The following is a 27,613-nucleotide window of genomic DNA, read 5'->3' as shown; positions in this document are numbered from 1 at the left end:
TAAATATCTGTTAGGTCTTGTTAGTTTATAGTATTAAGTCTTCTGTTTCCTTGTTGATCTTTTGTGTGGTTGTTCTGTTATTGAAAGTGGGGTATTAGCTGGAATTATAAAATATTTATTCTTCATTTCTTAGTTTCTGTTTTTGTTTTGGTTGGTTTTTGCTTCATATATTTTGGTGCTCTATTGTTAGGTACACATATGTTTACAGTTGTTCCGTCTTCCAGATTGATTGGCCCATTTTTCATTATGGAATGTCCCTTTTTGTCTCTGATAACATTTTTAGTTTCCAAGTTTACTTTGTCTCGTTAACTACTCTAGCTTTTCAGTGATTGCTGCTGTCAGGATATGTCTTTTTCCATCCTTTTACTTTCAGTATTTTTGTCTTCAAATCTAAGTGTGTCTCCTGTAGAGAACATATAGTTGGGTCATGCTTGTTTGCTTTTCTTCTATTTTTAATAGAGACAGTGTCTTGCTATATTGCACAGGCTAGCCTCAAACTCCTGAACTCAAGTGATCCTCCTGCCTCGGCCTCCCAAAGTGTGCTGGGTTTATAGGCATTGAGCCACTGCACCTGGCTGGATCATGTTGTCATTTAATCCAGTCTGACAGCCTTTGCCTTTTAACTAGATTGTTTAATCCATTCTCATTTAGTGTTATTATTTATTATTTATTTTTATTTCAATAGTTTTGGGGGAACAAGTGGTGTTTGGTTGCATGGAAAAGCTTTTTTATGGTGATTTCTGAGATTTTGGTGTGCTCATCACCCAAGCAGGGTACACTGTACCCAATGTGTAGTCTTTCATCCCTCATCTCCTTTTTCTCTCTTCCCCCCAAGTCTCCAAAGTCCATTATATCATTCTTATGCCCTTGTGTCCTCATAGCTTAGCTTCCACTTATAGTGAGAATATACACGGATTGGTTTTCCATTCCGGAGTTACTTCGCATAGAATGATGGTCTCCAATTCCATCCAGTTTGCTGCAAATGCCATTATTTTATTTCTTTTTATGGCTGAATAGTATTCCATTACATATATGTACCATATTTTCTTTATCCTCATGTTGGTTGATGGGCATTTAGGCTGGTTCCATATTTTTACAATTGTGAATTGTGCTGCTATAAGCATGTGTGTGCAATTTTTCATAGTGGTTTTACTAGTTTATACTCCCACCAACAGTGTAACAGTGTTCCCTTTTCACCACATCCATGCCAACATTTATAATTTTTTGATTTTTTAATTATGGCCATTCTTGGAGGAGTCAGATGGTATGGCATTGTGGTTTTGATTTGCATTTCCCTGATAAATAGTGATATTGAGCTTTTTTTTATATGTGTGTTGGCCATTTGTGTATCTTTTTTTGAGAATTGTCTTTTTGTGTCCTTAGCACACTTTTTGATGGGATTATTTATTTTTTTCTTGCTGATTGGTTTGAGTTTCTTGTAGATTCTGGATATTAACCCTTTGTCAGATACACAGTTTGTGAAGATTTTCTCCTACTCTTTGTGGGTTGTCTGTTTATTCTGCTGATTATTTCTTTTGCTGTGCAGAAGCTTGACTGAAAGCTTTTATTATGAATGTGTGTTGAATTTTCTGAACCTATTGGCATGATCATATATTTATTTTGGCTGGGCACGGTGACTCATGCCTATAATCCCAGCACTTTGGGAGGCCAGGGCGGGCAGATCACCTGAGATTGGGGGTTCAAGACCAGCCTGACCAACATGGAGAAACCTCATCTCTACCAAAAATACAAAATTAGCCGGGCATGGTGGTGCATGCCTATAATCCCAGCTACTTGGAAGGCTGAGGCAGGAGAATCCCTTGAACCCGGGAGGCAGAGGCTGCAGTGAGCCAAAATCTAGCCGTTGCACTGCAGCCTGGGCAACAAGAGAGAAACTCTGTGTCAAAAAAATAAATTAATACATATATATATATATTTATTTTTTATTCTGTTAATGTGGTAAATTACATCAATTAATTTTTGGATATGTAAGCCAGTCTTGCATTCCTGATATAAACCTAACTTGGTCATCATATCTAGTCTGATTTGATAAGTGAATATTTTGTTTGTTTTGCACCTGTGCTCGTGAGAGATCTGGATCTATGATTTCCCTGTGACATTTTCATTAGGGCTTGTTATCAAAGATATGCTAACCTCATGAAGAGAGTTGAAAGTGTTTTCTCTTCTATTTTCGGAAAATTCAACAAAATCATGGCCAGGATTATTATTTTGGGGAAGATTTTAATTACATGTTTAGCTTCTTAAATATTCTTTTGATTTTCCATTTCTTCTTATATTAGTTTTGAAAGGTTTTCTTTTTCTTGGAATTTATCTTTTACATTTTTACATGCTCTGACATGAAGTTGATTACTTTTTTAGAAAACTGATCTTTCACTGTGTTGATTCTCTCTCCAATGCTAATTTCTGTTGTGCTGCCTTCCTTGATGCGTGAGTTATTTAGGAGTGTATTGACTAATATTCAAACGCTGGGATCGCCTAGATGTGTTTGTTACTGATTTCTAGTTTAGTTCTCCTGTGGTCAGCTAACAGACTCTGTCTCAGTGTTTCTCAAACTCTGTTGGAGGACTTTTTTTTTCTCTCTCAATCTCTGGTGGACTGACAGCTTTTGTAAAATAATGAAAATGAAATGAGAAAATTGAGGAAAAAAGTATCTATATAAGATCCAGGTTTTACAGGGGTACACTATTATTTCAAACAGCTATATTTTCTGAACACTTAATCTCAATTTCCAAACCTATGGTCTAATAGCAGTTGTAAATCAACATTCATCCATGGAAGACACTTTACATAGCACCATTTATTGTTATTTTAATCTTTGAAGTTTGTTGAGACTTACTTTATACCCTAGCACATGGTCAGTTACAGTAAATGTTCCATGTGCAGTTTAAAAGAAGATACATTCTACACTTGTAGGGCGGAATGTTTTATGTGTGTCAGTTAAATCAAGTTTGTTGATGTTATTCAACTTCAGTGTTCTTACTCTTTCATTTTGTCTACTTGTTTTATGCATTGTTGAGAAGAGGGATCACTCACTAAGATTGTGGATTTGTGTGTTTTTTCCTTTTGGTTTTCTTCTTTTTTTCTTTGTGTATTTTGAGGGCTATCTTATTAGGTATATTCAAATTTACAATTGCCTTCTCTTACCAGTAGACTGACCCTTGTAACACTGTGAAATTGCCCGTTTTAGTTTTGCATTTTACCTTAAAATGTACTTTATCTTATAATTAGTATAACAATGTCAGCTTTATTTTTGATAGTGTATATGTTTTTCTATTTCTTAAAAGTATAGTCTCTTAATATATAGTCTGCTGGATTTTATTAATCAACTTTATTGAGATATAATTTATATAGAATAAAATGCACCCATTTAAATGCATAATTTGATGAGTTCTGGCAAATATATATGTGCATGTAACCACTAACAGTCAAGACATACACCATCTCCATAAGCTCCAAAGGTTCCTTTTTGCCCCTTCCCATTGCCAATCCTTCCCACAGCCTGGGCAGTCCACAGCCTGGGCAGTCACCATTCTTTTTTCTGCCATAGACTATAGATTAGACATATCTTTTATTTTGTTTTATTTTATTTTATTTTTTTTGAGACAGAGTCTTGCTGTCATCAAGGCTGGAGTGCAGTGGCACGATCTCGGCTCACTGCAACATCAACCAGTGCCTCGCGGGTTCATGCCATTCTCCTGCCTCAGCCTCCTGAGCAGCTGGGCCTATAGGTGCCCGCCACCACACCCGGTGAATTTTTTTTATTTTTAGTAGAGACAGGGTTTCCCTAAAATTTTTTATATTTTTGTATTTTTAGTAGAGATGTGTTAGCCAGGATGCTCTCGATCTCCTGACCTCGTGATCCGCCCGCCTCGGCCTCCCAAAGTGCCGGGGTTACAGGTCTGAGCCACTGTGCTCGGCCTTAGACATGTTTCATATATATGGTATAGTATTATATACTCTTATGTGTCTGGCTTCTTTGAAGGAAAAAAGCAGTGCAGAATGTTGGACTCATCATAATACATTTCCCTTATCTCCAGGATGTTGGCCCTCAAGACCTGACTGACTTGGTAGCCCTCCAGTGCTTTTATACTGATGTGTTTATATTTTATTTAGCTCTTCTAGTTGGGTGTCAGTAGGAGAGTTGGTCTTAAACATGATGGTTCACAGTAGCCAGAAGCAGAAGACCTCTGGCAATATTTAGTGGTAGAAGTACAAAGGTACAGAAATACCAAGGGTGAAGGTGAGTGTTCTAATTAAATGCAACTCACTGAATTCCCCCAGAAAACTGAGAGGGGTTGAAGAGTGTTATTTTCTTTTCTTTTCTTTTTTTTTTTTTGGAGATAGGGCCTCACTCTGTCGCCCAGGCTGGAGTGCAGTGGTGCGATCAAGGCTCACTGCAGCCTCAGGCTACAGGTGTGCACCACGACACCCAACTAATTTTTTAATTTTTTGTAGAGACAGAATCTTATTATGTTGCCCAGGCTGGTCTCAGACTCCTGGGCTCAAGCAATCCTGTCACTTCAGCCTCCCAAAGTATTGCGATTACAGGCGTGAGCCACTGTGTACAGCCAAGAGTATTTTGTTTACGTTAAATTTAGGGTATGCATCCTATCCTGTGTTATGAGTCAGGATTCACTGCCAGCAACTAGGTATTTTAACCAGGAGAACATTTAGCACAGGTTACACGTTGTTCGAAGATCTGAAGGAGCAGGTTCTACACTTGACCTACAAGAATCATTCCTAAACAGTTACAGAGCTACTGTGTCAGGGAAGCTGCCGCCTCACAAGGCTGCCACTAGAACTGTGGGAGAAGCACAGTTGCTGCCACCACTATAACCACACTCTTGCTTACTGGTAGTGATAATGATAAAGAGGTTCAGCAAGAAAGGCTTTCCCTCATTTCAGCCTTCCAAGTCTTACAAGAATGGCGCTAATTAATGGAACCTAATGTGAATCAAACACTGCTTGAAGAGACTATAGGAATTGTAGTTTTGGACTGAAGAACTTTTCCAACTATTTAGAGGTAGAATGAGAGTCACAAGAACCAGTCCAAAATGTATAAGACTTTCTATCATCTATGCCTTTGATTTTTTTCAAACTGCTGAGTGAGCATATTACAGCCTATGATTTAAATATCCAGAATGCATATCAATCAAATGTTATGTTTGTTTAATTAATATTTTAATATTTGCTGAGGATATTCAAGACATTGAGGACATCACCCTGATAACTCTAAGAATTTAAACAGCTTACCACATTGACATTACCTAATTCCTGATTGCTAGATCGTCTTCAAAGATAATCATGAAATCAACAGATTTCATAACCAAGTGCTTTAAACTTTTATCAGCTTTCTTTGTAACTCTTATAGCACATTCAAGGACATACTGTGACATTCAAGGACATACTGTGATATATTCCAGAAGTGTTTATAGCAATTCAGATCTTGATATGAAAATGTCAGTAATATCCTCAAGGGCAAAGAGCTAAATATAGCTTTCTCCAGCATTACCCTTTCTGCCACAACGCCATGTTTGTTGATGTATTTTCTTTGCTTTCGTTTCCGTTCATAAGTTGGGTGGTATGATATCAATAAAAGGCCGGAAAAAAGTCAGGACAATGTACACCAATACTAGCTAGATGCTTTTTGGTTTGTTGTAAGCTACTGAGACCTTATGATGTTTTCAGCAGCTATAGATGGTTTGCACTTAAGGGGAGAATACAAAACAAAAAACACAAAGAGACTGGTGAGCTGTAATATGATTGTTAGTCTGAGCATTAAACAATGACAGTATTCAGGACTAGAAATTAGAAGGCGTATGATGTTTAGCTTTCATGTGACAGTTTGGGGCTAGTATTTTTGTATGTCAGATAGGTTCTGTTTGTGATTTACAACGATTCTGCATTTGAAATTCACCTCAATTTTCCACTTGCTGTTTACATTAGAAAGAATTAATTGCAAAGAACTCTAAAAAGAAACTGACTCGGTTTTATTTTGGGCACTGTAAATCCAAAACTACACTCTGTCAATATTCTAACAGAATCATTTCAGAGAACAAAATTTCTTTTGACCTTATTTTATCTCTCATTTATTAATATTAAATCATTTATCTCTATTAAGTAAGTAGGTTTTAGCACTGGGTAGTACATAGTTGCCTTTTAAACGTGCATTTTATTTTTGTGTCATAAGACTTGATTAATACTTTAAAAAGACCCCTTGAATGGATTTATGTTCTTTCAAAAAGATACCCCTTTTCACAGATAATGTGTCTTTAAAAAAAAAAAAAAACAGTCATGGAAAAGACTGTTATTTTATTTACCTAACCACCACTTAATTTTAGAAAATCTTCTGGTCAATACTGGGAAAGGTGAATGTCTGGACCCATGAAGTATGAGTATTTTTCAAGTTATTCCGACATAACTTTCTTTCATCATTTTTCTCAGCAGTTTTTTTTAATTGTTGGATAGTTGTAGGACTTCACTAATCAAGTTTAATTTATACTGTTTTGATTCAGGGTTAGCTATAAAATAATTTGTCAGGATTAATGTGTGAGACAATATCAGAGAAGAGTATTTTTAGTATCAATGATGAAGTATATTTTAATTTCATTTTTCTTTGTTGTCTCAGGTTGGATCTCCTTACGTAGCAAGCCAAAATAAATGAAGCAAAAGACTGCTAGAATCTGGCACAAACGGTTTGATTTGATGTTAAGGACACGCTGAAGAAAAAAAAGGGGGACTTCAAAAAAAAAAAAAAAAAAAAAAAAAAAAAACCTGCAAAATATTCTAAAACATGGTCTTCTTAATTTTCTGTATGGATTGACCACAATCTTATCTTCCACCATTAAGCTGTATAACAATAAAATAATAATAGTCTTGCTTTTTATTATCTTTTAAAGGATCTCCTTAAAATTCTATAACTGACCTTTTTTCTTATTTTCTTTGTTACATTCATACATTTTTAAGATTTTTGTTATGTTCTAAATCCCCCCTCACACACACACGTGTGCAAAAAGTATGATTATCAAGAATGCAATTGGGATTTGTGAACAATGAGTAGAAGTTTTCTTATTGCTTATATTTGTACCCTGATTGTCTCTTTTTTTCAGGGAGTTTGGGACTCTGCCTATATAAGATGTTTTAAATGTCTTGAGAGCAAGTACTGGCTGATACCCCTTGGAGATATGATCTGAAATGTAATGGAATTTATTAAATGGTATTTTGTAAAGTAAGGTTTAAGAACCCCGCTCCCTCTGAGACCCTATAGCTAAAGCATGAGGACTTGGAGAGCTACTAAAATGATTCACGTTTACAAAATGAGCCCTGTGAGGAAAGGTTGAGAGAAGTCTGAGGAATTTGTATTTAATTATATTCTCCCAGTACTGTGTATTTATTCATTACTCAGTCTACAAATATTTATTGACCCCTTTGATGTGCAAGGCACTATCGTGGGTCCCCTGAGAGTTGCAAGTATGAAGCAATCATGGATCATGACCCAAAGGAACTTACATGTAGAGGAAGGATAAATCACACACATAGTGAATGCTGTTAGATACAGGTGATATATTTTAAAAGTTCAAAGGAAGAAAATAATATGTTAAACACTGCATGAGAGGAGGAATAAGTGGCATAGAGCTGGGCTTTAAAAAAGAAAAATAATCAGAGTTACCATATGATTGGTGAGGTGAGTCAGTGTTATTTCTTCTGAGATGAGTGTTATTCTGAGATGAGAATTAGCAGAAATAGATATATCAATTGGAGTGATTAGAGTGCAGGGTTTCTAGAAAGCAAAGTTTGGACAGAGTGGTCATCAAAGGCCAGCTCTGTGACTTACACTGCATTAAATTAATTTCTTAAAACATAGTCCCTGATCATTATCACTTTACTATTCCAAAGGTGAAAGAACAGATTCAGATACAGAGTGCCAGCATTGTTTCCCAGTAATCCTTTACAAATCTTGGGTTCATTTCAGGTAAACTGAACTACTGCATTTTCTGTATCTTAAAATCCTTTTTAAATATCCTAGATGCATCTTTCAACTTGTAACATTCTGTAGTTTAGGAGTTCTCAACCTTGGCATTATTGATATGTTAGGCCAAATAATTCTTTTTTTGTGGGAGGTCTCGTGCGTTTTAGATGATTAGCAATAATCCCTGACCTGTTATCTACTAAAGACTAGTCTTATCAGTTGTGACAACAAAAATGGTTCCAGATATTGCCAAATGCCCTTTAGAGGACAATAATCGCCCCCAGTTGAGAACCATTTCTGTAAAACTTTAATTACTATTTTTTCTTTTGGTTTATAAAATAATGATCCTGAATTAAATTGATGGAACCTTAAAGTGGATAAAATATGGTTCTTACTTTAAAGTCCCTGTACATGTCCTACTAATTTTCTCATGCTTTAGTGTTTTTCATTTTTCTCCTGTTATCCTTGTACCTAAGAATGCCATCCCAATCCCCAGATCCCCACCTGCCCAAAGGCTAGGCATAGTTGAAGGCCAAGCTAAAATGTATCCCTCTTTTTCTGGTGCATCCAGCAAAAGTAATATCATGAATTATCAGCTGTCTGAGAGCAGCATCATATCTGTCTTGTTTACTGTTACATTGGCAGCCAATAAATATTTGTTGAGTGAATGAGTAAATTCCCATAGTACTTTATTCTTCACATGATACATACCTATAGGGGCTATAGCTTGGTACCTTGCGAAGCAACTCTTGGTGTAACATACCTTATTTCTCATACTAAAATGCAAGAACCTTCAGAGCAAGAATATTGCCATTCATCTTTGTAACCTCTTTACTCTGGAGCACTTGCATTTAGCAGGCATCATAAAGTTTTACATACTAAGAAAATGTTGCTGTTTTCTGAATACTATGCATCAAAACATGTTACCACTAATTTGGAAAGTTCTGCTAAGGAATATTGGGGCACCCTCAGTTGCACCTTTTAATTGGTGTCATATTTTCCTAATCCATACTTTATTCATGAGAATTTGAGTCACCCCAGCATTAGCTTAGAATTTCCTTAATTCCCGTTTTCTTTGCAGGTGCCTTGGAGTCAGGTCTGCTTTTGAATACTATCTTCCTGTTATGTGACCTTGGGCAGTTACTCAATTTTCTAGTCAATAACCTGTATCTATAAAATAGAGAAAATAATCCTATCAAATACGGTTATTGTAGAGAATAAGGATGTATAAGCATTTAGTCACGTAAATGCTCAAAAAATATGATTTTTACTTTCTTCACTGCCTCATTTAGTTAGTTTTATCTTTAAAAATACCTTGGATTCAGGGTAAAGTTTCAGGTATGTCCCAGTAATCATTTATTTCACCCTTGAATCTGCAATTTGGGTAGCACATGGTGGGGACAGCTCGTCTGCATTGCTTGCAGCATTAACAGGCTGGAGGCACCAGTTATCCGGCCAGCAAAGTTGGGCCTGGTTGTTGGCTGAGAGCCTCGGTTTCTCTCTGCTTAGGTTCCTATTTACACAGGCTTCTCCACAGGGCTACTAGAGCATCGTCACCATAGCAGCTGTCTTATAACAGAGTGGTCCAAGAGACAAAAAATGGAAGCTGCCAGATTGCCCTGGGTCTGGAAACTGTCAGGGCGTCACTTGTGCCATATTCAGTTGGTCTAAGAATTACAGAGCCTGCCTCCATTCAAAGGGAGAGGATAGAAAGGACTGAAAGAATCAGTGGTCATCTTTAATATGCAGCAGGACAGGGTTGGGATTTTTTCTTCCCCTTGAGTCCGTGAAGGCATTACTTAAAAACAAAATCAGGCATATATAATTGAACTACAGCTACTTGGAGTATAAGCTCAGAAAGTTTCAGGTAATAAATACAACTACTATTTTTCTGCTGTTATCCTTGTACCTAAGGATGTCATCCTAATCCCCAGATCTCCACAACTATACCTACATAGTTGAAGGCCAAGCTAAAATGTATCCCTCTCTTTCTGGTGCATCCAGCAAAAGTAATATCATGAATTATGAGCTCTCTGAGAACAGGGATCCTATCTGTCTTGTTTACTGTTGCAGTGAATAAGTACAGTTGCAGTGAATAAGTACAATAAATAAGTGAATAAGTAATAATACTCAGGTGTAATTCTCTCAATGGCAGTATACTTATAAAACTGAATTTTCACCGCTACACACCCCTCCCCCCAAACTCCTTATTATCTGTAAAAAGCTTGTTTGGTTACCTGTCTTCAGTAAAGATTGTGCTTGCATATTTGCTGTCATTGCATATTCTGCTTAATTAAGTTCTGTTGATATTGCAGTTTGTGTGTATTCTTATATCTTAGATGCAATCTGAGGGACTAGGAAGGCCTTTTAAAAATAAAACAATTCAGATTGCAGAGAAAGTGTAAGTCATGGACAGTTAATTAAAGGGGAACATAGAATGCTATTTAGATTTTAGTTGATGGTGCCAATCTTCAGCATAAAGTCAAAAGTGGAGAGAAGTTTAGTAAGGAAAAAATGTTGGGCTTGGGATACATTGTTTAGTCTTCAAAGCACTTTACTTCTTGTGAAATATATTTTAGACATTGGGAACCTTGAACACAGAAAAGAGCTTTTTATTGATAAGGTAATTCAACACACTTGATAATTAGCTTAAAACGGTTTAATATCATTTGTGAGAGAAGATGAATCAGCCAGGCTCTTTATGTCAAGAATATGAAGTTTCTCTGACTCCACCAACTTAAGATGAGCTACAGAGACTGCAGTGAAAAGTGAAATATCCAAGTACACCAGCTTATTTCACACAGTGGAACCATGCTGTCCTCTGGCACCCTGCACCTTGCCCAACAGTCATCAACCAGATACAGGCTCCTGGCTGCAAGGAGGATTTGATGGGAATGAGTAAATGTGTCAGCATAGTCCCTCCCTTCTACTGGAAAAGCAGCCTCAAGAGCAAATCCTATTAATGGCTAGATCAGGATCTTCTGCTTGTCAAAAACATTCCATGAATTATGAGTCAACATTTTAGTTATGGTGACAGTGCACACATTAAGAGATTAGGATTTTGCTAGCATAATTTATTAGCTGAAAAAGTTGAGAAGGTTCTCTGGACTCATTTTTGTAGGTGGAACCTAAGTGATCTGGATCATTGCCCACCAGCGAAATGGCTGGGCATGGCGGACAAAGAAAATGTTCCTTCTCATGATTTTTTATGAGCTGAGTAGCTATTGTTCCCAGCTGAGTGCTCTTTTCCTCTTTTTATTGTTGCTGAGCAAAAGAATTTATAAAAAGCTCTTTCTTTTGTATTAAAAACCCTGCTCAACTGAAATGCAAGTTCATTAAGTAATGTTCATTTCTCTTCCTGCCATAATAACCCTTTCCCTCTCTGTTCGATTGAACAGTGTCTAGCAGCACTGGTCAAAATTTTAAGTCTGAGCAGACTATATTACATAGATGTAGAGAAATAGATATTCAATCTTCAGCATTAAGGGGGAGCTTAATTTCACATGAGTAGAATATGATCACTTAGATGTTGGCCATAAATTTCAAATTAGTATCCCAACTTAGCAGGGGGGAATCAACAGTGGCAAACTTCAATTATGACAGGATAAAAATCACATAGAGATAGTTCAATATGGACATCTAAACTATAATGCTAAAGGCCAATAATTAGAATAAGTTCATTTTAAGAAAAGCAATAATATTAGCTAGCATTTGTTTAGTACCTGTGCCAAACATTTTGCCTATGTTACCTTGATTTTCATAGCTAGCCTAAGAGGTACTATTATGTATCCCCATTTTACAGGTTAACAAACAGGCTCAGAGGAGTTTAGGATCTTTTCCAAGGTTACATAGCCAGTAAGTGATGGGACTAAGATCCAAATTCAGACTCTGAAACACATCCTCTTTATATTATATTGCACTCGTTCTAAAAATGTGGGAGTCAGAATGAAGGGACTTGTATGACTTTTGGCTCATTCTTTGATGCACGTGGCCTGGAGTTATAAATGTGAAATGAGGTTTACAAAAGGATCCAGTGTCATTGTGCATCATGAGCAAGGAGTACCTAATCTCTTTAATTCTTCCCTGGAAGCTGATGACGTCTATCCAAGTGCACGTAGCAAAAATTCTGTTGTAAAGTTTAGCAGAGTGAGTTTCTCTGACTCAGAGTGATGATGGAGGAAGCGTTGATGAGATTTTATCTGAAATGTTCATGGACAAGAGCTTTCAAGGAGAACATCCAGAGCAAGTTTCCGAAGACAGCTCATGAAAGTGAAGCAGCAAGACCTTGCATGAGAAATGAAGAGATAGCTCAATGTATTAAAGATGAAAACAAGAAGACCGAATTTATTGAAAGGAGCAGAGAGGCAATGAAAACAAGGCAACTGAAATGAGGTAACTTGCAGCAATTGAAAGGGAATTTCAGTACTTTTGTAGAATTTTAAAAAATTGTTTTCTGCTGTTTATTTTCAGTTTTGAACAGGGTTATTTGTTCATGCCATACTTATTTGCCAAATTCCAAAATTCTGTCTATGTAGTTTTACAGTTGTCTGGTGGAATCAGTGGAACTTTGGTTACCAGTCTAAGAATGTATCTTTGAGATTGTCCAGTTAATTCTCTATTTCTGGTAGCTGTAATAAATAGTGAAAAGGTTTCTAACTCCTGGAGAAAGTTTCTAACTCCTTATGACTCCTTATGCCATACTCATAACAGACTTGTGAGTTCCTTGAACACGGACACACCTATATTCAAAAGAGTGTATTCCAAAGCTACCTCAGTGATCTTTCCATTTATCTATTGGATTAGCGGTGTCTTCACTCTTTCCTTCTGTAAATGTGAATAGTTAAGGGTTGACTGCAGAAGTGTTTACACTTTGGCTTCCATGCCTCTGGAATGTTTGTGCTTTGGTGGTGAGATGTGAGACTATATTTGTATAGTCTGCATCTCTCAGGCTGCCCCAGAATGTTGTGTAGTGCAGTGCCGAAGAAAGCAGCAGGTACACACAGAAGTGGAGCCTTTCCTGGTTAACCCTGCTTGGATCTGAGTTACACTGTTTCTTGACTTCTTGGGACTTAGGTAATCAGTTTGCCTTATACTGTATCCCATTTTGTACTCGCTTACATACTACATTCTTGTATGGGCTTTCCTTTCTTTCTTGTAAGCAGATATTTTTTTAAAGCCAATATGTATACACTACAATTAAATAAAATGCTGTTGTGTTTGTTTTGCTTTAAAATTGTAAAGGATAAACAATAAGGCAGTTAAAATAAAACCTAACCTGCCAAAATTGAATTTACACTCAATTTTTCTGTTGTCTAACTCTTGAAGAACACCTCGTGTGTTATGTAACTTCATCTACGTTGTGAACTCTTTTATTTATTAGAAGTCAATGTTAGTCTTTCATTTTTTCTACACTTCCCTTTACTTCCTCATGAGATGCTCAGCCCAGTTGTCCCTCAGGACACAGTATCGATTGGTTCACTTTTAAAAGCAGCTATTAGAAACCCAAATCATAGACATGTGAATTTTCTCAGAAGCCATTATTGAAACTTGGATTTTTACCTCTCATACCAAAATAAAGAAGGGAAAAAACAGAAATCAGCCTAACAATACCTTTAAATTGATTTTTATATTTATCTTGTAATGCAAATACCAAAGAAAAGTACCTAGTTCCTTGGTTTATTTACTTATATCTTGCCTCTGTTATCTTCATATCAATTTTTGGCCTTAGCACTTTTGACTGCATAAAGAACTCCAAACATAGGCAATGGTAATAGAAATGCTGACACATCTGAACTGTCGGCCCCAGAATATATTATTGAATATGACTGCACAAATGCCTGGGAACCTATACTTAGCATGAAGAATAAGGCCACTGTTTTCGTCTTCCAACAGGAGGAGAGTACAGACAGATGTGCCCTCTGTTTCCCCTCTCTGGCTCTTCCATTGTCTTTCCCTGGCTCTTGTGTGTGTGTGCATGCAGGCAGGCACACACACATACAAACACATCCTGCCCCATGGAGTGGTCACATCTTAATATCTACTGAGGCCAGTTAGACATTCTGTGGGCCGAGTGTGTGTTGCAGTTGCTTAACTGGCCTAGAGGTCTTACGATGTCATGGGCACCATCAAGTGATCTGTTTTCAAATCTGTAGAAGGAGGAGGACTGGTAGTGTTGGGCTTACATAACATAAAGGAGCTTGGATTTGTTTTGTCAGGAGATGAATGTGTTCTTCACAGCAGTCTGGTGAATTAAGAACAATACACAGAATCCCACAGCGAGCATGTTCTATTTGACTCTGTTGATGGGATTTATGTATGGAACAACAATTTTCTGTATAGACATAATTGAATACATATTACCATGATCTGAAACCATGCAAGAATATGTATGGTGTGTGGGAAACCTGAAAACAGATACAACTGATGAAATTATTAGTTTACGTTTTTTACTCAAAATATTTGTGAAGCAGCTATTCCCTACAAATGCTCTAGGTAGAAATGCAGAGACAAGTAGATGATTGTAATGTGTCACCATCTCTTTTTTGGACTGAACTTTTTTTTCTTTTTTTTTAAGATGGAGTTTCGCTCTTGTTGCTCAGGCTGGAGTGCAATGGCACAATCTTGGCTCACCGCAACCACCACTTCCTGGGTTCAAGCGATTCTCCTGCCTCAGCCTCCCGAGTAGCTGGGATTACATGGACTGAATTTTTAATAGAGCAAGAATGCCAAAAGGGAAGTCCCTCAGATCTGGTGTGTGGCTCAGTAATACCCTCAGCTCCATGCAGCTTCTTCCCTTAGGGCTCTGAGTAAAGTCTCTGGGTGTCAGAAGGTATGAGGGTCTCTTGTATCTAATAATATCAAGGGAGTACAGTGTTTTCCCTCAAAGCCTGGCCAGCAGTTACTCCTGGAGAAAGAAGAACAATCTGGCTGACAAATGTGTCACCCATGTAAACTGACCAGAAATATCTGGAGCCATGAACACCTAGTTAGTGGGGTCAGCAATAGGCCAGGCAGTAATTGCTCAGTGCCTCGTTCACTAGCAGCAGTGGGAATTGCCGTAGTGTAAATTGGTTTTAGGGGCCAAATTGATCAACCAAAAGAGGGTTAGAGATTTTTGGTGTTCGGGTTACTGACAAGGGTTCCGACTTTCTGGATCGCGTGATGAAATGCATGGCAGTTGACTCTGCTCTCCTCTAGGTTTTGTGTCTCCCTTCCAACCCCCATCAGCAACCATTTCTTGTTCTTGAGGCTGCTTAGCCTGAGAACTGTTGGTCTTTGCTGTCTGGGAGTTACAAATCCACAATGGCAGTGAAAGCTTTTCTTTCTCCCTCCTCCTTTGTCCTTTCCTACTTTTGGCCTTCCTTCGCTTTTGCAGCAGTTACACTTGCATCCATCTGCTAGACACCCACAACATCAGGGCGCCGGGGGGTGGTTCCTGCTGGGCAGTCAAGGAGCTCTGGGTCCGTGACAGAACTGAGGCAGCTTCCCCCAAGTTGCCTCACCTTGTTTTCCCCTTCTGAAATATCACCCACCTACCTGCCTACAGAGAGAGACAGGGCATAGGGAGTAACAAGAAGAAATGCACGGCATGTTCTGGACTCCTCGAAGAGAAGTGTTTGTTCAAGGCATTATTAATGTTTTTGCAAGGCACAGTAACATTGATTTTTTTCATCCAAGAAGCATTTTGCATTTGCACAGAGTAGTCACTAGAGTGTTGAACCATTTTCTTTTGTACATGGAGGAAGTGGCTCATCCTCGGCCTAAGAGCACCAAATTTGAGTTGGTATTTTTTATTTTCAGTTCCAGGCGTGAATCTTTACTCCATTTTGCAGGTAGCTGGAAAATCTTCTGTTTGTTTAAATCCACGTTGGGTAATACTGCATCATTTTAAGTTTTCTATCTGGAGCTCAGTGTAGGAGTTCACCAATGCCAAGCACAGACTCTGTGCATAGAATGCCTGGTATAGGCTCCATGCTACAAGCCTCCCACACTGATGGATTTAATTTTTTTTTTTTAACATCCCAGCCAATCAGGTGTCTGACTATAACTTGAAGCCAATTAGTATTTTTCACAGAGCCAGGTGCAAAGCTGCCAGGTAACATCTGCAAGTGACTTGCATTGCTCTAATGGGAGCTGCATATGTTCAGCTCTATATGAAGATGTCTTTCACTTGACATGAAGTCATCTTTGGTCTTGTTCTCCCTCGACTCCATTAAGCAAACACACCTACATGTGTTGCCAATTTGATCCACTTTCAAAGGAGGATCGTGCCTAGTGTTTCTTTTCATGATCTAATATTTATGCTGATGCCTCTTGGAAAACTGTACTAATCCAAAGTGCTTTGAGAAGGGAGGGGAGGGGGTATGGCAACCCATCTCTAGGTTACCATCAAGGCATTTGCTGATAATATGTGGTCTAACCTAAATTATCCAATAAAGATTTACTTGAGAACTTTGTAAATTTCTTTTAAAAAATATATCTGATGGAGGCAATTTTTTTTTTTCCTCAAAGACAGAATATATCTGAGTTCCTGTAACTTTGAGGAACAAAGACATGGATTCTAGTCTCCTAGAATCTATATGACTATGAATGACTATGTGACTATGACTTCAATGACTATGAATCTAGAGCTGTGTGACTCTAGGCAGGACAGCCTTTGCTGAGCCACTTGCATTAGGTGCTCACTGATGGCCATAGGACCTGTAGAAGAAGCACACATTTCCAAGTCACACTGACCTAAGTTTGAATCCCCGACCCACTCTGTTAGCACAGTCATCTAGTGGAAGTTTTGTAACCTCTCTTTTGGTTTCCTGACCCATAAAATGGGTTTAATAATACATACTTCAGAGTTTAATGATTTCATAGATACAGACATACCTGCTTAGTGCCTGTACATGATAGCTTTTCAAAACTGCTCATTTTCAGTGCCTATCTTTTGACTCCACTGCTTTTATTTTATTTCAAGTACTGTACAAATATTCCAAGTGAATTTTTAAAAGAATGGATAACTACCAGTATTTCCAACATCTTAACCTCAACTATATTCTTTTTTTCTGGGGTCTATTCTAGTATATATTCACATAAAGCCTTAGGAATTGATCTTATAGGAAATGCCTGTAGACAAATATGCTCATCTCTAGATTGGAAATTGAACCAAAGTATTTTACAACGACACTGTAATGCAGTTTGAATATTTTTATTAAAATAAATAACTGACTATTAATACTTGTGGCTAAATAAGAATACATGTTTAACAGCTGAAAACTTTATCCAAGAGCATTTAGAGAAAAAAAAAAACAGTCCTTTGGCCAGGTTTATGGCAAAGCAAGGTATGATAATATTAATAGCTGTTCATTACTGAGTGCCTGATATTTGTGTCAAACATTCTTTATATTATTTCTTTCGTCCTTACAACACCCAGTTAGCTATGAGTCTGTTTTCAAATAATGTTTTCAAATGCATAACAAAAAAAAAATTTCACAGGAAACCAATTACTTTAAAACAACACTTTTATAAAATTGAAAACATTTGTGATATAGTAATGTATGTGGCTTATTATTAATGCATTAAATATCAAGATTTATTTCACAAAGAAGGGGTTCAAGAGCATAAGTACTTTTCATAGAACCACATGGTCAGGAAGGGGTAGGATTGGATCTGCTCCCATGTCTTCTACCCCCCAATCTCCTCTTCCTCCTTATCCTGCTGCCTTAAGACTCTTAGGGAGCTTAAGACTCTTAGCCTAAGTTCCGGAAAACTTCTCTCCTGGCTTAAAGTGAATGCTGGGTAATTTATTTAGTCTGCTTGGGGTAGTCATTCATTCCAACATGATTGTAGTCCAAGGACCTCCCTTCCTTTCAGAACATTTGTCACTTGTCATGTTGCATTTAGGACGCCAGAGGAGGCATCCAGTGAAATGAACAGGAGGCACTTTTGTGACAAATAGACTTTGGAAGCCAAAGCTGGAACTGGAAAAGACCTTGCAGATCTTCAAGCCTCCTTAAGGTACAGCCTGATGGATTCCAGATCCGTGACGTTTTTTAAACACTTGATCACAGCAAAAAGAATTAACACTGATTTAAAAGGAAGAAGCAGGGCCTAGGTGTAAGAGAGAATGTTGCCATTTTTATGTCATCTTCACAGGGAAATAGCAGATTTCATGAACTCAGACTTTGGAGAAAGGCTAATGTGGATTTAAATTCCAGGTCATATACTTACTTGTTGTGCGGCTTTCGACGATTTACTGTAAAATGGAAGTATATCACCTACTTCACAGGATTGCTGTGAGAATGAAATAAAGTGATGCGTGTCACACACTGAACATAGTACCTGACACATGGCTGGCGCTCTGTAAATGTGTGCACAATTCAATTCCTTTCACTAAACCAGTGATCCTCTGCTTTGCCTGTTTCTTACAATCCCCTGTGTAGCTTTTACAAGTTCTAATGCCCAGGCAACACCCCAGACCATCAGACTTTCTGGGGTGGGAGCCAGGCAACAGTACTTCTCCATATCCAGCCAACGTTGAGCATCCCTGGACTAGATGCAGGCTGAGTGAGGCCCAGGTACAGAGCCTCACCTGTCTGCAAGGGCTCTGCGGGAACACAGCTCAGGGAGGCAGCAGGGGTCAGGGCCTGGGACAGCGTGGAAGGGACCTCTCAGCTCACTCCAAGAGCTGCAGGCAAGGCCATCCCCAGGGCCTAACTGAGGGCAAATCACTCTGAGGGCTTTTCTTCTGCCACAGCACTTTTATCCAAGTGAAACAGAACAAAAGGGCAGCCTGGAGAAGGATTAGGATCAAAGCAGGCAGCTTAAAGAGCGATGGTGGCCGGGCGCGGTGGCTCAAGCCTGTAATCCCAGCACTTTGGGAGGCCGAGACGGGCGGATCACGAGGTCAGAAGATCGAGACCATCCTGGCTAACATGGTGAAACCCCGTCTCTACTAAAATACAAAAAAAAAAAAAAAAAAAAAAAAAAAAAAAAAAAAGCGATGGTAAGGAAAGGGGGAAGCAGACAGTCAAGTGGGGTGGTGAGAACAAGTCTGCACCAGCACATCTGACTGCGAAGGCTCTCTGACTGTCAGTGCAACTGTCCAAAGTGATCGTCTTTTTCACCCGCTCAGAAGTCAAGGACTGGGTGACTCATTGCTTTGAACAGAGTTTCCCCGAATCGTTACTGGAAAGTTCAGTGTGGTCCCAGGGTCAGCAGCGCAGCATCATCAGAGAGCTGGTCAGAGGTACAGAATCTCAGACCCTGCCGCAGGCCTGCGGAGTCAGAACCTCGAGTGGTGGAGCCTAGGAATATGCATGTTAACAAATTCACAAGTGAGCATGATTGAGAAGCACTGCTGTGTAGAGTGAAAACAGAGCAAACTTTAGGCGGCAAACAGCACTTCTGAGTTTGAGCCCTGGCTCTTTCACTTACTGTGTGATCTTTGAAAGGTTGCTTAACTTCTCTGAACTCTTGTTTCCTGATTTGTAAATTGGGGATAGAACGATTTACCTTAATAATGGACATCCAAGGAAATTGTGAATGAAATAGAGGGGGGTCTTCGGGTTTGGATTGGAAAAAAAAATCACTTTTGTTTTTCACAAATTTCTAACTAAAATTTGGCATTGTCTTTGATGATGAATGTCAGCAACATTTGTTAGCAGCCTGTGACTTTGTCACCGGAACAAACCACACATATTTCTGTATTACATTACAGTTGTTACAGATAACTTCAAATATCATTTGTATTCATCCAGTTCAAAATTACAGTTGCTTTTAGACTTGCTGCTAGATATTTAATGCATTAGTAATGAGGCACTTACACCATGATATCACACATGTTTTTTTAATTTTATAAAAGCTGCATTTTAAATTAATTGGTTTCCTTTATAATTTTTTTATATGCAGTTGAAAACATTATTTGACGAGAGGTCCATAGACTCATGGCACAAAACACTTTTACAAGCCCTCCCTGCCTGGAAAGTTGTTGTGATGATTTAGTGATGGAATCAAATGTGTCCAACACTTTATAGAGACTCAAATAACAGTGCCCTGATTGTCCTCCCCAACTTGTCATGTCTTGCTTTGTCCTAAGTCTGGGCCAAAGATTCTCTAGACTTTCCTGGGGGTATGTCAGAATATCCACTGTCTGGTCAACTTTCCCGGCAGGCATTTCTCTGGCTAATCCTGGTTTTATGGAATGAGAGCTGTTGTGTGTTGAGTGGCTGCTCTTTGCCCCAGTGGTGAAGTATGCTGTCTTGAATCACACAGCCATTAAGTGGGAAAGCTGGCGAGTAGTCTCCACGCTGCCATTTATATTCCTGGGTGGAGCTACGTCCAGATGTTGGGAGACAGGCTAAGGACTCCTGCATCCTCCTAGTTCAAGAAGATGACAGAAAGGCTATCTGTGAAATCATGAAGCACTTACACTCTCTTAGTTCTTGTACATTCAATAAGCATTCATTAAGGACTTACTATGTGCCTGGCCCTTTGCTAGTCATGTAGGCCATGAGCCTTGGCCCTAAGAAAACTATGGGCCCTAGGAGCAGAGAAGGGTATCCCCTAACCCAGTGGGGCAAGAGGTGGGGACTGAAAGGAGGTTCCCCTGAGCAGATAGTTAATTTGTCAAATTGGCTGGGTGCTGTAGTGCCCAGGTGTTTGGTCAAACATTATTCTGGATGTTTCTGTGGGATGTTTTTGGATGAGATTCACATTCTAATGGGAGGACTTTAAGTAAAGCAGATTGCCTGCCATAATGTGGGCGGGCCTTATCCAGTCAGTCAAAGACTTTCATAGAACAAATACTGACCTCCTCCAAGCGAGAATGCATACTGCTAGCAGACAGCTTTCCGACTTCAGCTGCAGCATGACTTCTTCCCTGGGTCTCCAGCCTGGTGACCCACCTGGCAGATTTTCAACTTGCCAGCAGCCTCTATAACCTCCTGAGCAAATCTCTTAAAATGGATTTCCCCTTCTATCTGCACCTCCCATTGATTCTGTTTCTCTGGAGTGCCCTAATGCAAAGTCCAACTGGCTGTATTCATTTGTGATTATGCTCCTGTGTGCTTTACTTTTTATTTGATTATGTCTCATTACACAGCTCCTGTCCTGGGACTCTGGGCCCCTGAGGGATTTTCATTTTATTACATAGACCCCTTATGACAATGTTATATCTGGGCTGATGTAACCAGTGGTGTTTCATTGGGCATGAACCATTTGGGGTGCACTGGGAAGCATGAGTGTAGGAGGAAAAAGGAAAGACATTTATTGGTGCCTACTGAGTACCAGGCACTGTGCATTTTACACTCATTTCAACCTCTAATGCTCGGTGTACAACAAGGTACACAGAATTATTCCCATTGCACAGACAAAGAAACTGAAGTCTGGAAAGGGTGAGTGACGCGTCTGAGCACACCCAGCTAATAAGAAGAATCAAAGATGGCACCCCAATCTCAGTATCTGCCTGACACCCAAGACACCTGAGACCAGGCTCTTTAAAACATAAAATGCTGTTTCACACAAAAGGTGCCAGGCCCAGGGAAGAGGAGCCCCTTCTCAGGACAGCCGTGGCTCCATAGCCCAGTAAAGCTTCCCACCACCAAGGGGTCCTGCAGCCACACCACCCCCTCCCATGAGAGATCCTCTGCACCTTGCTTGAAGCTCATCAGGAAGGTCACCAAACTGTAAAATAAAGGAACCCTTCAGTCTCAGGAGGATCTTTGAAACACTGCACATCAATCCTTGGCCCCAGAGCCTAGGTTCCACCCAGGGCTCCAGGGCCTCAGGCATTTGGCCCATCAAGTGCTGCTTGACTCCTCTGTTTCTACCCCATTGTGACCCTGCCATTTTGCTCACCTGATGAGGGTATCCGTCGGGCGGCATTGCAGCTGTTGTGCAGCCCGGGAGATTGCATCTATTGCTTGTTTCCTTATCTGTGTGCTCTTTCATTCTATCAGACAAGGAAATTAAATTGGTCTGGCACCATTTGCTCTCTAGAAAGCTACTTTGGCTGCTAAATCCACCAAAGGGGGTGGATTTATTTGGGTGTTTCTTTCCTAAGTGAGTGAACAGGCCTTTTCAGAGCCGCCCACAATTAACTGAAAGGCCTGAGCTGCTGTGCCAGGCCCACCTGTCGTGGGGATGGAAGCCAAATGGGGCAGATGGGATCGAAGTGGGGCCAGAAAATAGCCTCTTAATTTAGCACCAGAGTCCTCTCCCACTCTGCTCCAGCCCCACTACAATTGGAAAAATGTGGAAGGAACAAATATGAGTCAGAGAAAACCATCCAGGAACCTGGGTGTTAAAACCCCACCTCCAGACTGCAGCGGGGAATGTTAGAAAAAAAGGGCTGAAAACCAAACGTCAATATTGGTTTTGCTCCTTGGTGCTTGGAAGGGTCTCCCTTGCCTTGTCCTTTCCATGAATGAACATTCACCTCTTCAGCCTCCAAAGGGTGCCCTCGCAGTTTTCCACAGCCTCCGCATCCCCACCTCTCCAGGCAGAGAGCCCACTGGTCCATTTGCATCTCCGGCATGTTGAAATGACCTGTTGGCATACTTATGGGCTGATATTATTATGGTTTTTTTTTTTTTTTTTTTTTTTGACTTGCCCCAAAAAGGAGCTGAGGTGGATTACAAACGTATAACTGAACTTTAAAATAAATCACTCACTTGAAAGTTGGTGGCAAGATCAGGGCAAAAGGAAATACAAAAAATTTGTGTAAAATATTTACTCTGGGGTCTTCTTGGTGGGCCATGGCTTTGGCCCTCAGCTTTCCAGCAGCCAGCCCGAAGCTGGTGCCTATCAGTTCCTTGATTCATGCTGTTCACAGTTGGTCAGCCAAGGCATGGCTTTTCCAGTTCTGAGGCCTAAGAGCAACTTCACTCATAGTTTCTCATAAAAAGGACCCTGTGCAGGGTCATGAACAATGTCCTCAACATGTCATGGACATTGTTCTTAGGATAGACATATGTTTCACGGGGCTGTGTCATATAACATCCTTTCTGTCCACCTATGGCACCACATCACCATGCCCTTCGGGAAGGGCAGTTCCACAGGGTGGCCAATACAATGGGCCTTGGCTCTAGTTTCCTGTTAGCCTGCCTACATTCACAATAGGCTTTCCGGAATCTAGAGGATTCAGGATGCAGTTCTCGCTTGCCTCAATGGAGATTTGAATGAGTTTATGCAGTAGTCATGAATGAATATTCATTCTCACCATCGCTGAGCATCTGAGCCCGCTCCTTGGCTTTGTGGAATTCCCTGAGCTAAGGCAGATCTTGCCTCCCATTATAGAGGCTGAAAGTGGCAGCTACTTGCTTTTCTAGCCTCCTTTGCAGCTAGCAGGTGGCCAGATGGCTCAGTCACCACCAAACAGACACATCGCCCCCAAGTTATAACCATGACAAGGGTGCTGGCAGTGGCTCCAGAAGGATAATCTTTTTAGGGCAGCACGTGCAGCAGCACAGTAAATGGGGTCATCCAGTGACTGGAGCTAGCAGTATCAGCAATGGAGACTGTGACCTCCTCACTTGACCCAAGCCACTGTCCACGCCATAGGAGCCTGAACTTAGTTCTTCTGCCCTCCTGCTGAATATGTGATCCTCTCGATGTCCTTGTAATGAGTGTATATCCTGCTTAAATCAGCCTGAGTTGGCTTGGTTGCAAGAAAAAAACCTGCTTGATGCAAGCAGCTGTTCTTCTCTGCCCCCCGCTCACCTACATGCAAGGCATAGGGAAGTCAAACTGCTGTGGAAACCAAGGATACATACATGCATAAGGACACAAGCTGGGTCTGCTCAAAGAGTTCCTGTGATAGATAGATGGATAGAAAACTTGTGGGCCCTGCCTGCAGCACAGACTCAGGGGCAGAAATACTGTCCCAGAGCTGGCTAGCCCGGAATCCACAGTCTAGATTTATACTGTCCAATATGGTAGCCAGTAGTCACATGTTACTGTTTACATATGATTTTAAATGAGCATTTAGTACTATGGAGAACAGTTTGGAGGTTCCTCAAAACAATAAAACTTGGGCTACCATAGGATCCAGCAATCCCACTGCTGGGTATATACCCACAAGAAAGGAAAGCAGTATGTAGAAGAGATATCTGCACTACTATGTTTGTTGCAATAGTGTTTACAATGGCTAAGATTTGGGAGCAACCTAAGCATCCATCAACAGATGAATGGATAAGGAAAATATGGTACATAGACCAGGCACGGTGGCTCACGCCTGTAATCCCAGCACTTTGGGAGGCCAAGGCAGGTGAATCTCCTGAGGTAAGGAGTTCAAGACCAGCCTGGCCAACATGGTGAAACTTCATCTCTACTAAAAGTACAAAAATTAGCTGGGTGTGGTGGCAGGTGCCTGTAATCCCAGCCAGTCAGGAGGCTGAGGCATGAGAATCGCTTGAGTGCAGGAGGCAGAGACTGCAGTGAGCTCAGATCATGCCACTGCACTCCAGCCTGGGGAATAGAGCAAGATTTTGTCTCCAGAAACAAAAAAAAAAAAAAAAAGAAAGAAAGAAAATATGGTACATATATTAATACATAATGGAGTACTAATCAGCCATAAAAAAGAATGAGATCCTGTCATTTGCAACAACACGGATGGAACTGGAGGACATTATGTTAAGTGAAATAAGATAGGCACAGAAAGACAAACATCTCATGTTCTCACTTATTTGTAGGATCTAAAAATCGAAACAATTGAACTCATGGACATAGACATAGAGACTAAAAGGATGGTTACCAGAGGCTGGGAAGGGTAGTCGGGGGCTGGAGGCGGGGAGGTGGGTATAAAAAAGTAGAAAGAATGAATAAGACCTACTATTTGATAGCACAACAGGTTGACTATAGTCAATAATAACTTAATTGTTATTTAAAAATAACTCTAGGAGTGTAACTGGATTTTTTGTAACTCAAAGGATAAATGCTTGAGGGGATGGATACCCCATTCTCCATGATGTGCTTATTTCACATTGCAGGCCTGTATGAAAACAGCTCATGTACCCCATAAATACATACACCTACTACACACCCACAAAAATTAAAATATAATTAAACAATAAAAATATTAAATTAAATTAGTTTAAATTAAATAGAATTAAAAATCTGTTTCTGCAGGCACATCAGCCACTTATGGATGCTTGGCAGTCACATGAATCTACAGACTACCATTATGTACAGGACACATGGAGAACATGTCCAGCATCGCACAAGGTTCCATTGCACAGTGATGGCCTAGAACCTTAACATTCCAGGCTGAGTGGCAGGATTTCTGCCTTTTTGAGTCACACCTAACGCTCTGGTGGCTGACGAGGCTGGGAGTTCCCAAGCAATGAGGCAGCAGTTCCACCCTCCTGCATCCTGGTGGTCTGAAATCCGCATCAGCTGCCAGGACCACAGAGCACTGGGCCAAGGCTCCGGGAACCCTGTTTTCCCTGCTGCATCTTCGTCTAAGTCCCTTTTGCCGCTTGTTGTTGGCTGCTTCAGGGGGAAACAAAGGTAAAGACAACCTTGGGTCAAGTTCTCACCATCATTCTCATCATCCTGGAACCTGGACCAGGCTCTGCCTCCTGGGCTGGTGCAGAGGCCATCTCAGGTATGCAAATGAGTGTGTTATGCAAATAAGTGCTTTCCACAAATAAATGAGTCATGCAAATGAGATTTTGTATTCTCTGTCTCTCACACTGGGCTGAGCAGGGGCTTTGTACTTACTCCAGGACCCGGCACAGTGCTTGACACATCAAAGCACTCAGCAAACGTTCACTGGGTACACATGGATGTAACACAGATCCCAAGGGACGTGAGTATGACCATCATTTCCATGAAGAGTGTCTTCCTTTCAGTCCAAGGGAAGGGGGGCGACACAGTAATAATGATGATAATGAGAGTGATGACATGTATGTGAAAAAATGAAAATATGGAATATGAGTTTATTATAAAAATGTAAAGAAATTGGTTACATGTGTAAAGAAATGTGGAGATATGGACATATTTTTCTTTTAAAATTCCTTCAACATTGTTGTTACCCATATCAGAGTAGTTAAGAATATGCTCTGACAGACATGGTCCTCCTCTGTGAAATGGGAGCTGTTACCTCATTTGGCTATGTAAGGACTAAATGAGATAATGCATGAAAAAATTCAGCGCTGCCTTTGGCATATAATAAATGCTAAGTACAAGGGAGCAATTGTTGTTATTTTTGCACTAGAAATCCATGTGATAACAATAGAGCGGAGCGGGACTCTCGGCGTCCCTGTCATTTTGTGGCTGTTGCTTCCCTCCCCCCTGGAGTGGGGATGGAAAGCTCTGGGCCTGGGCGTGATTTCTGTATCCTGACAGCCCAGCCTTCTACCCACAGGGCAACTGGGCCAGGTCCCCACTGTGTGCTCCCAGCAAGAGGGCACTGCCAACCTTCTCATACTTTTTCATGCTTCTTGGTTTAAGCCATGGGGGTTTGGAGGGATTTTTTTTTTTTTTAATTTGAGATCTGTCATCCTTGCAAATGAGTTTGCCCTTTGCAGCAAATCCACACCAAACAGGGACACTCTTCAGTTTTCTTTCTGTTGCCTTTTCTCCTCCCTTCTGTTCGAGTCCTGCAGCTACTAATGAGGGCCTCTGTCAGCTCCCTGGGAGGACAGGAAGAGCTGCCTTCACTCTCCTCCCTCTGCCTCTGTCTCTCTCTCCCAAACACACACACAGAGACTCAGGAGAGCTGCCCTTCTCATCTGGTCCTCCTTTTCCTCCTCTCCCCCATCTTCTGCCCTTTATCTTGCTGTTTTCACACTTTCTTCCTCCATCTCTCCTGTGACTCTTTTTCTCCAAATCTCATCATCTCTTCTACTTCCTCTCGCATAATAAGTGTGATATAAGTATTTGCTATGATTATGATGTCTCCCCCATCTCGTTCTCTCTTTCCCTCTCTCTCTTCCTGTGTCTATCTTTGTAATCTTTCTGTCTCTCTTGGTAACTGGCTATTTCTGTCTCTCACTGGCTCTGTCTGTCTCCCTCTCTGTATGTATTTCTCTGTCGTCATCTTTCTGTGTGCATCTATTTCTGTCCCTCTCCTCTCCCTCGTCTGTGGCTCTTTGGCTGGCTCTTCATGTCCCTTAAATCTTCTAAGCCCCTCTGAGGGCTGTGGTCTGAGCACAGGAAGTCATAAGGAGGAGTATGCCCCACTCCAACCCCAACCACCCCAAGTCCTTACCACAGTGCCTGAGAAGTGGATCCGCTTCCCCTTGGCCTGAGATAAAAATGCATCTCTCTTCTTACAGCCCCTTTTCCTACAGAGAAAATACTGTGTATGGGGTCCTGCCTGGAAAAACTTCTGGTTGAGGAAGTCATTTTGCGATGCTTGCAAAACAAACTTTCAAAAACCAAATGTCTTGAAACAAAATCTTTGTGGCTGTTCAACTGATTTAGTCTACTGGTAGACACACAGAATAACCAAGAATAAGAAAGTTTATGGTGAAAGCATTGCGTTTTATCTTCACCCTTTCATAATCTACTTGTTGATACTTTAGCCCACTCTTCTTTGATACTTTAGCCACACTATAGCCCAGTATAACCTTTTCATAGTAGGAGAGGTGCCATTATTATGATCTCCATTTTATTTTTTATTTTTTAAAA

The 27,613-nt window shown here is 40.3% G+C and overlaps 1 protein-coding gene and 1 long non-coding RNA gene across 2 annotated transcripts in view; both read left to right on the top strand.

The window, feature by feature from the left end:
- The window catches only part of DNAJC15 (DnaJ heat shock protein family (Hsp40) member C15), an 89,919-nt gene extending 83,209 nt beyond the window's left edge, over positions 1-6,710 (top strand). The window contains exon 6 of the mRNA XM_017871020.1: positions 6,652-6,710. Coding sequence (XP_017726509.1) covers positions 6,652-6,685 — 34 coding nt within the window. The 3' untranslated portion in view covers positions 6,686-6,710. The remainder of the gene's footprint in view (positions 1-6,651) is intronic.
- Positions 6,711-6,729: 19 nt separating this feature from the next.
- Positions 6,730-27,613, top strand: part of LOC108528981 (uncharacterized) — a 52,276-nt gene continuing 31,392 nt past the window's right edge. Inside the window, exon 1 of the long non-coding RNA XR_001885365.1 lies at positions 6,730-12,382. This is a non-coding gene — a long non-coding RNA (uncharacterized LOC108528981). The remainder of the gene's footprint in view (positions 12,383-27,613) is intronic.

Source organism: Rhinopithecus bieti, unplaced genomic scaffold (genome assembly GCF_001698545.2).
Source record: "Rhinopithecus bieti isolate Rb0 unplaced genomic scaffold, ASM169854v2 scaffold_5273, whole genome shotgun sequence".
Classification (NCBI taxonomy): Eukaryota; Metazoa; Chordata; class Mammalia; order Primates; family Cercopithecidae; genus Rhinopithecus; species Rhinopithecus bieti.
The sequence above is the reverse complement of the archived record's forward strand: the minus strand, read 5'-3'. Positions and strand labels throughout refer to the sequence as shown.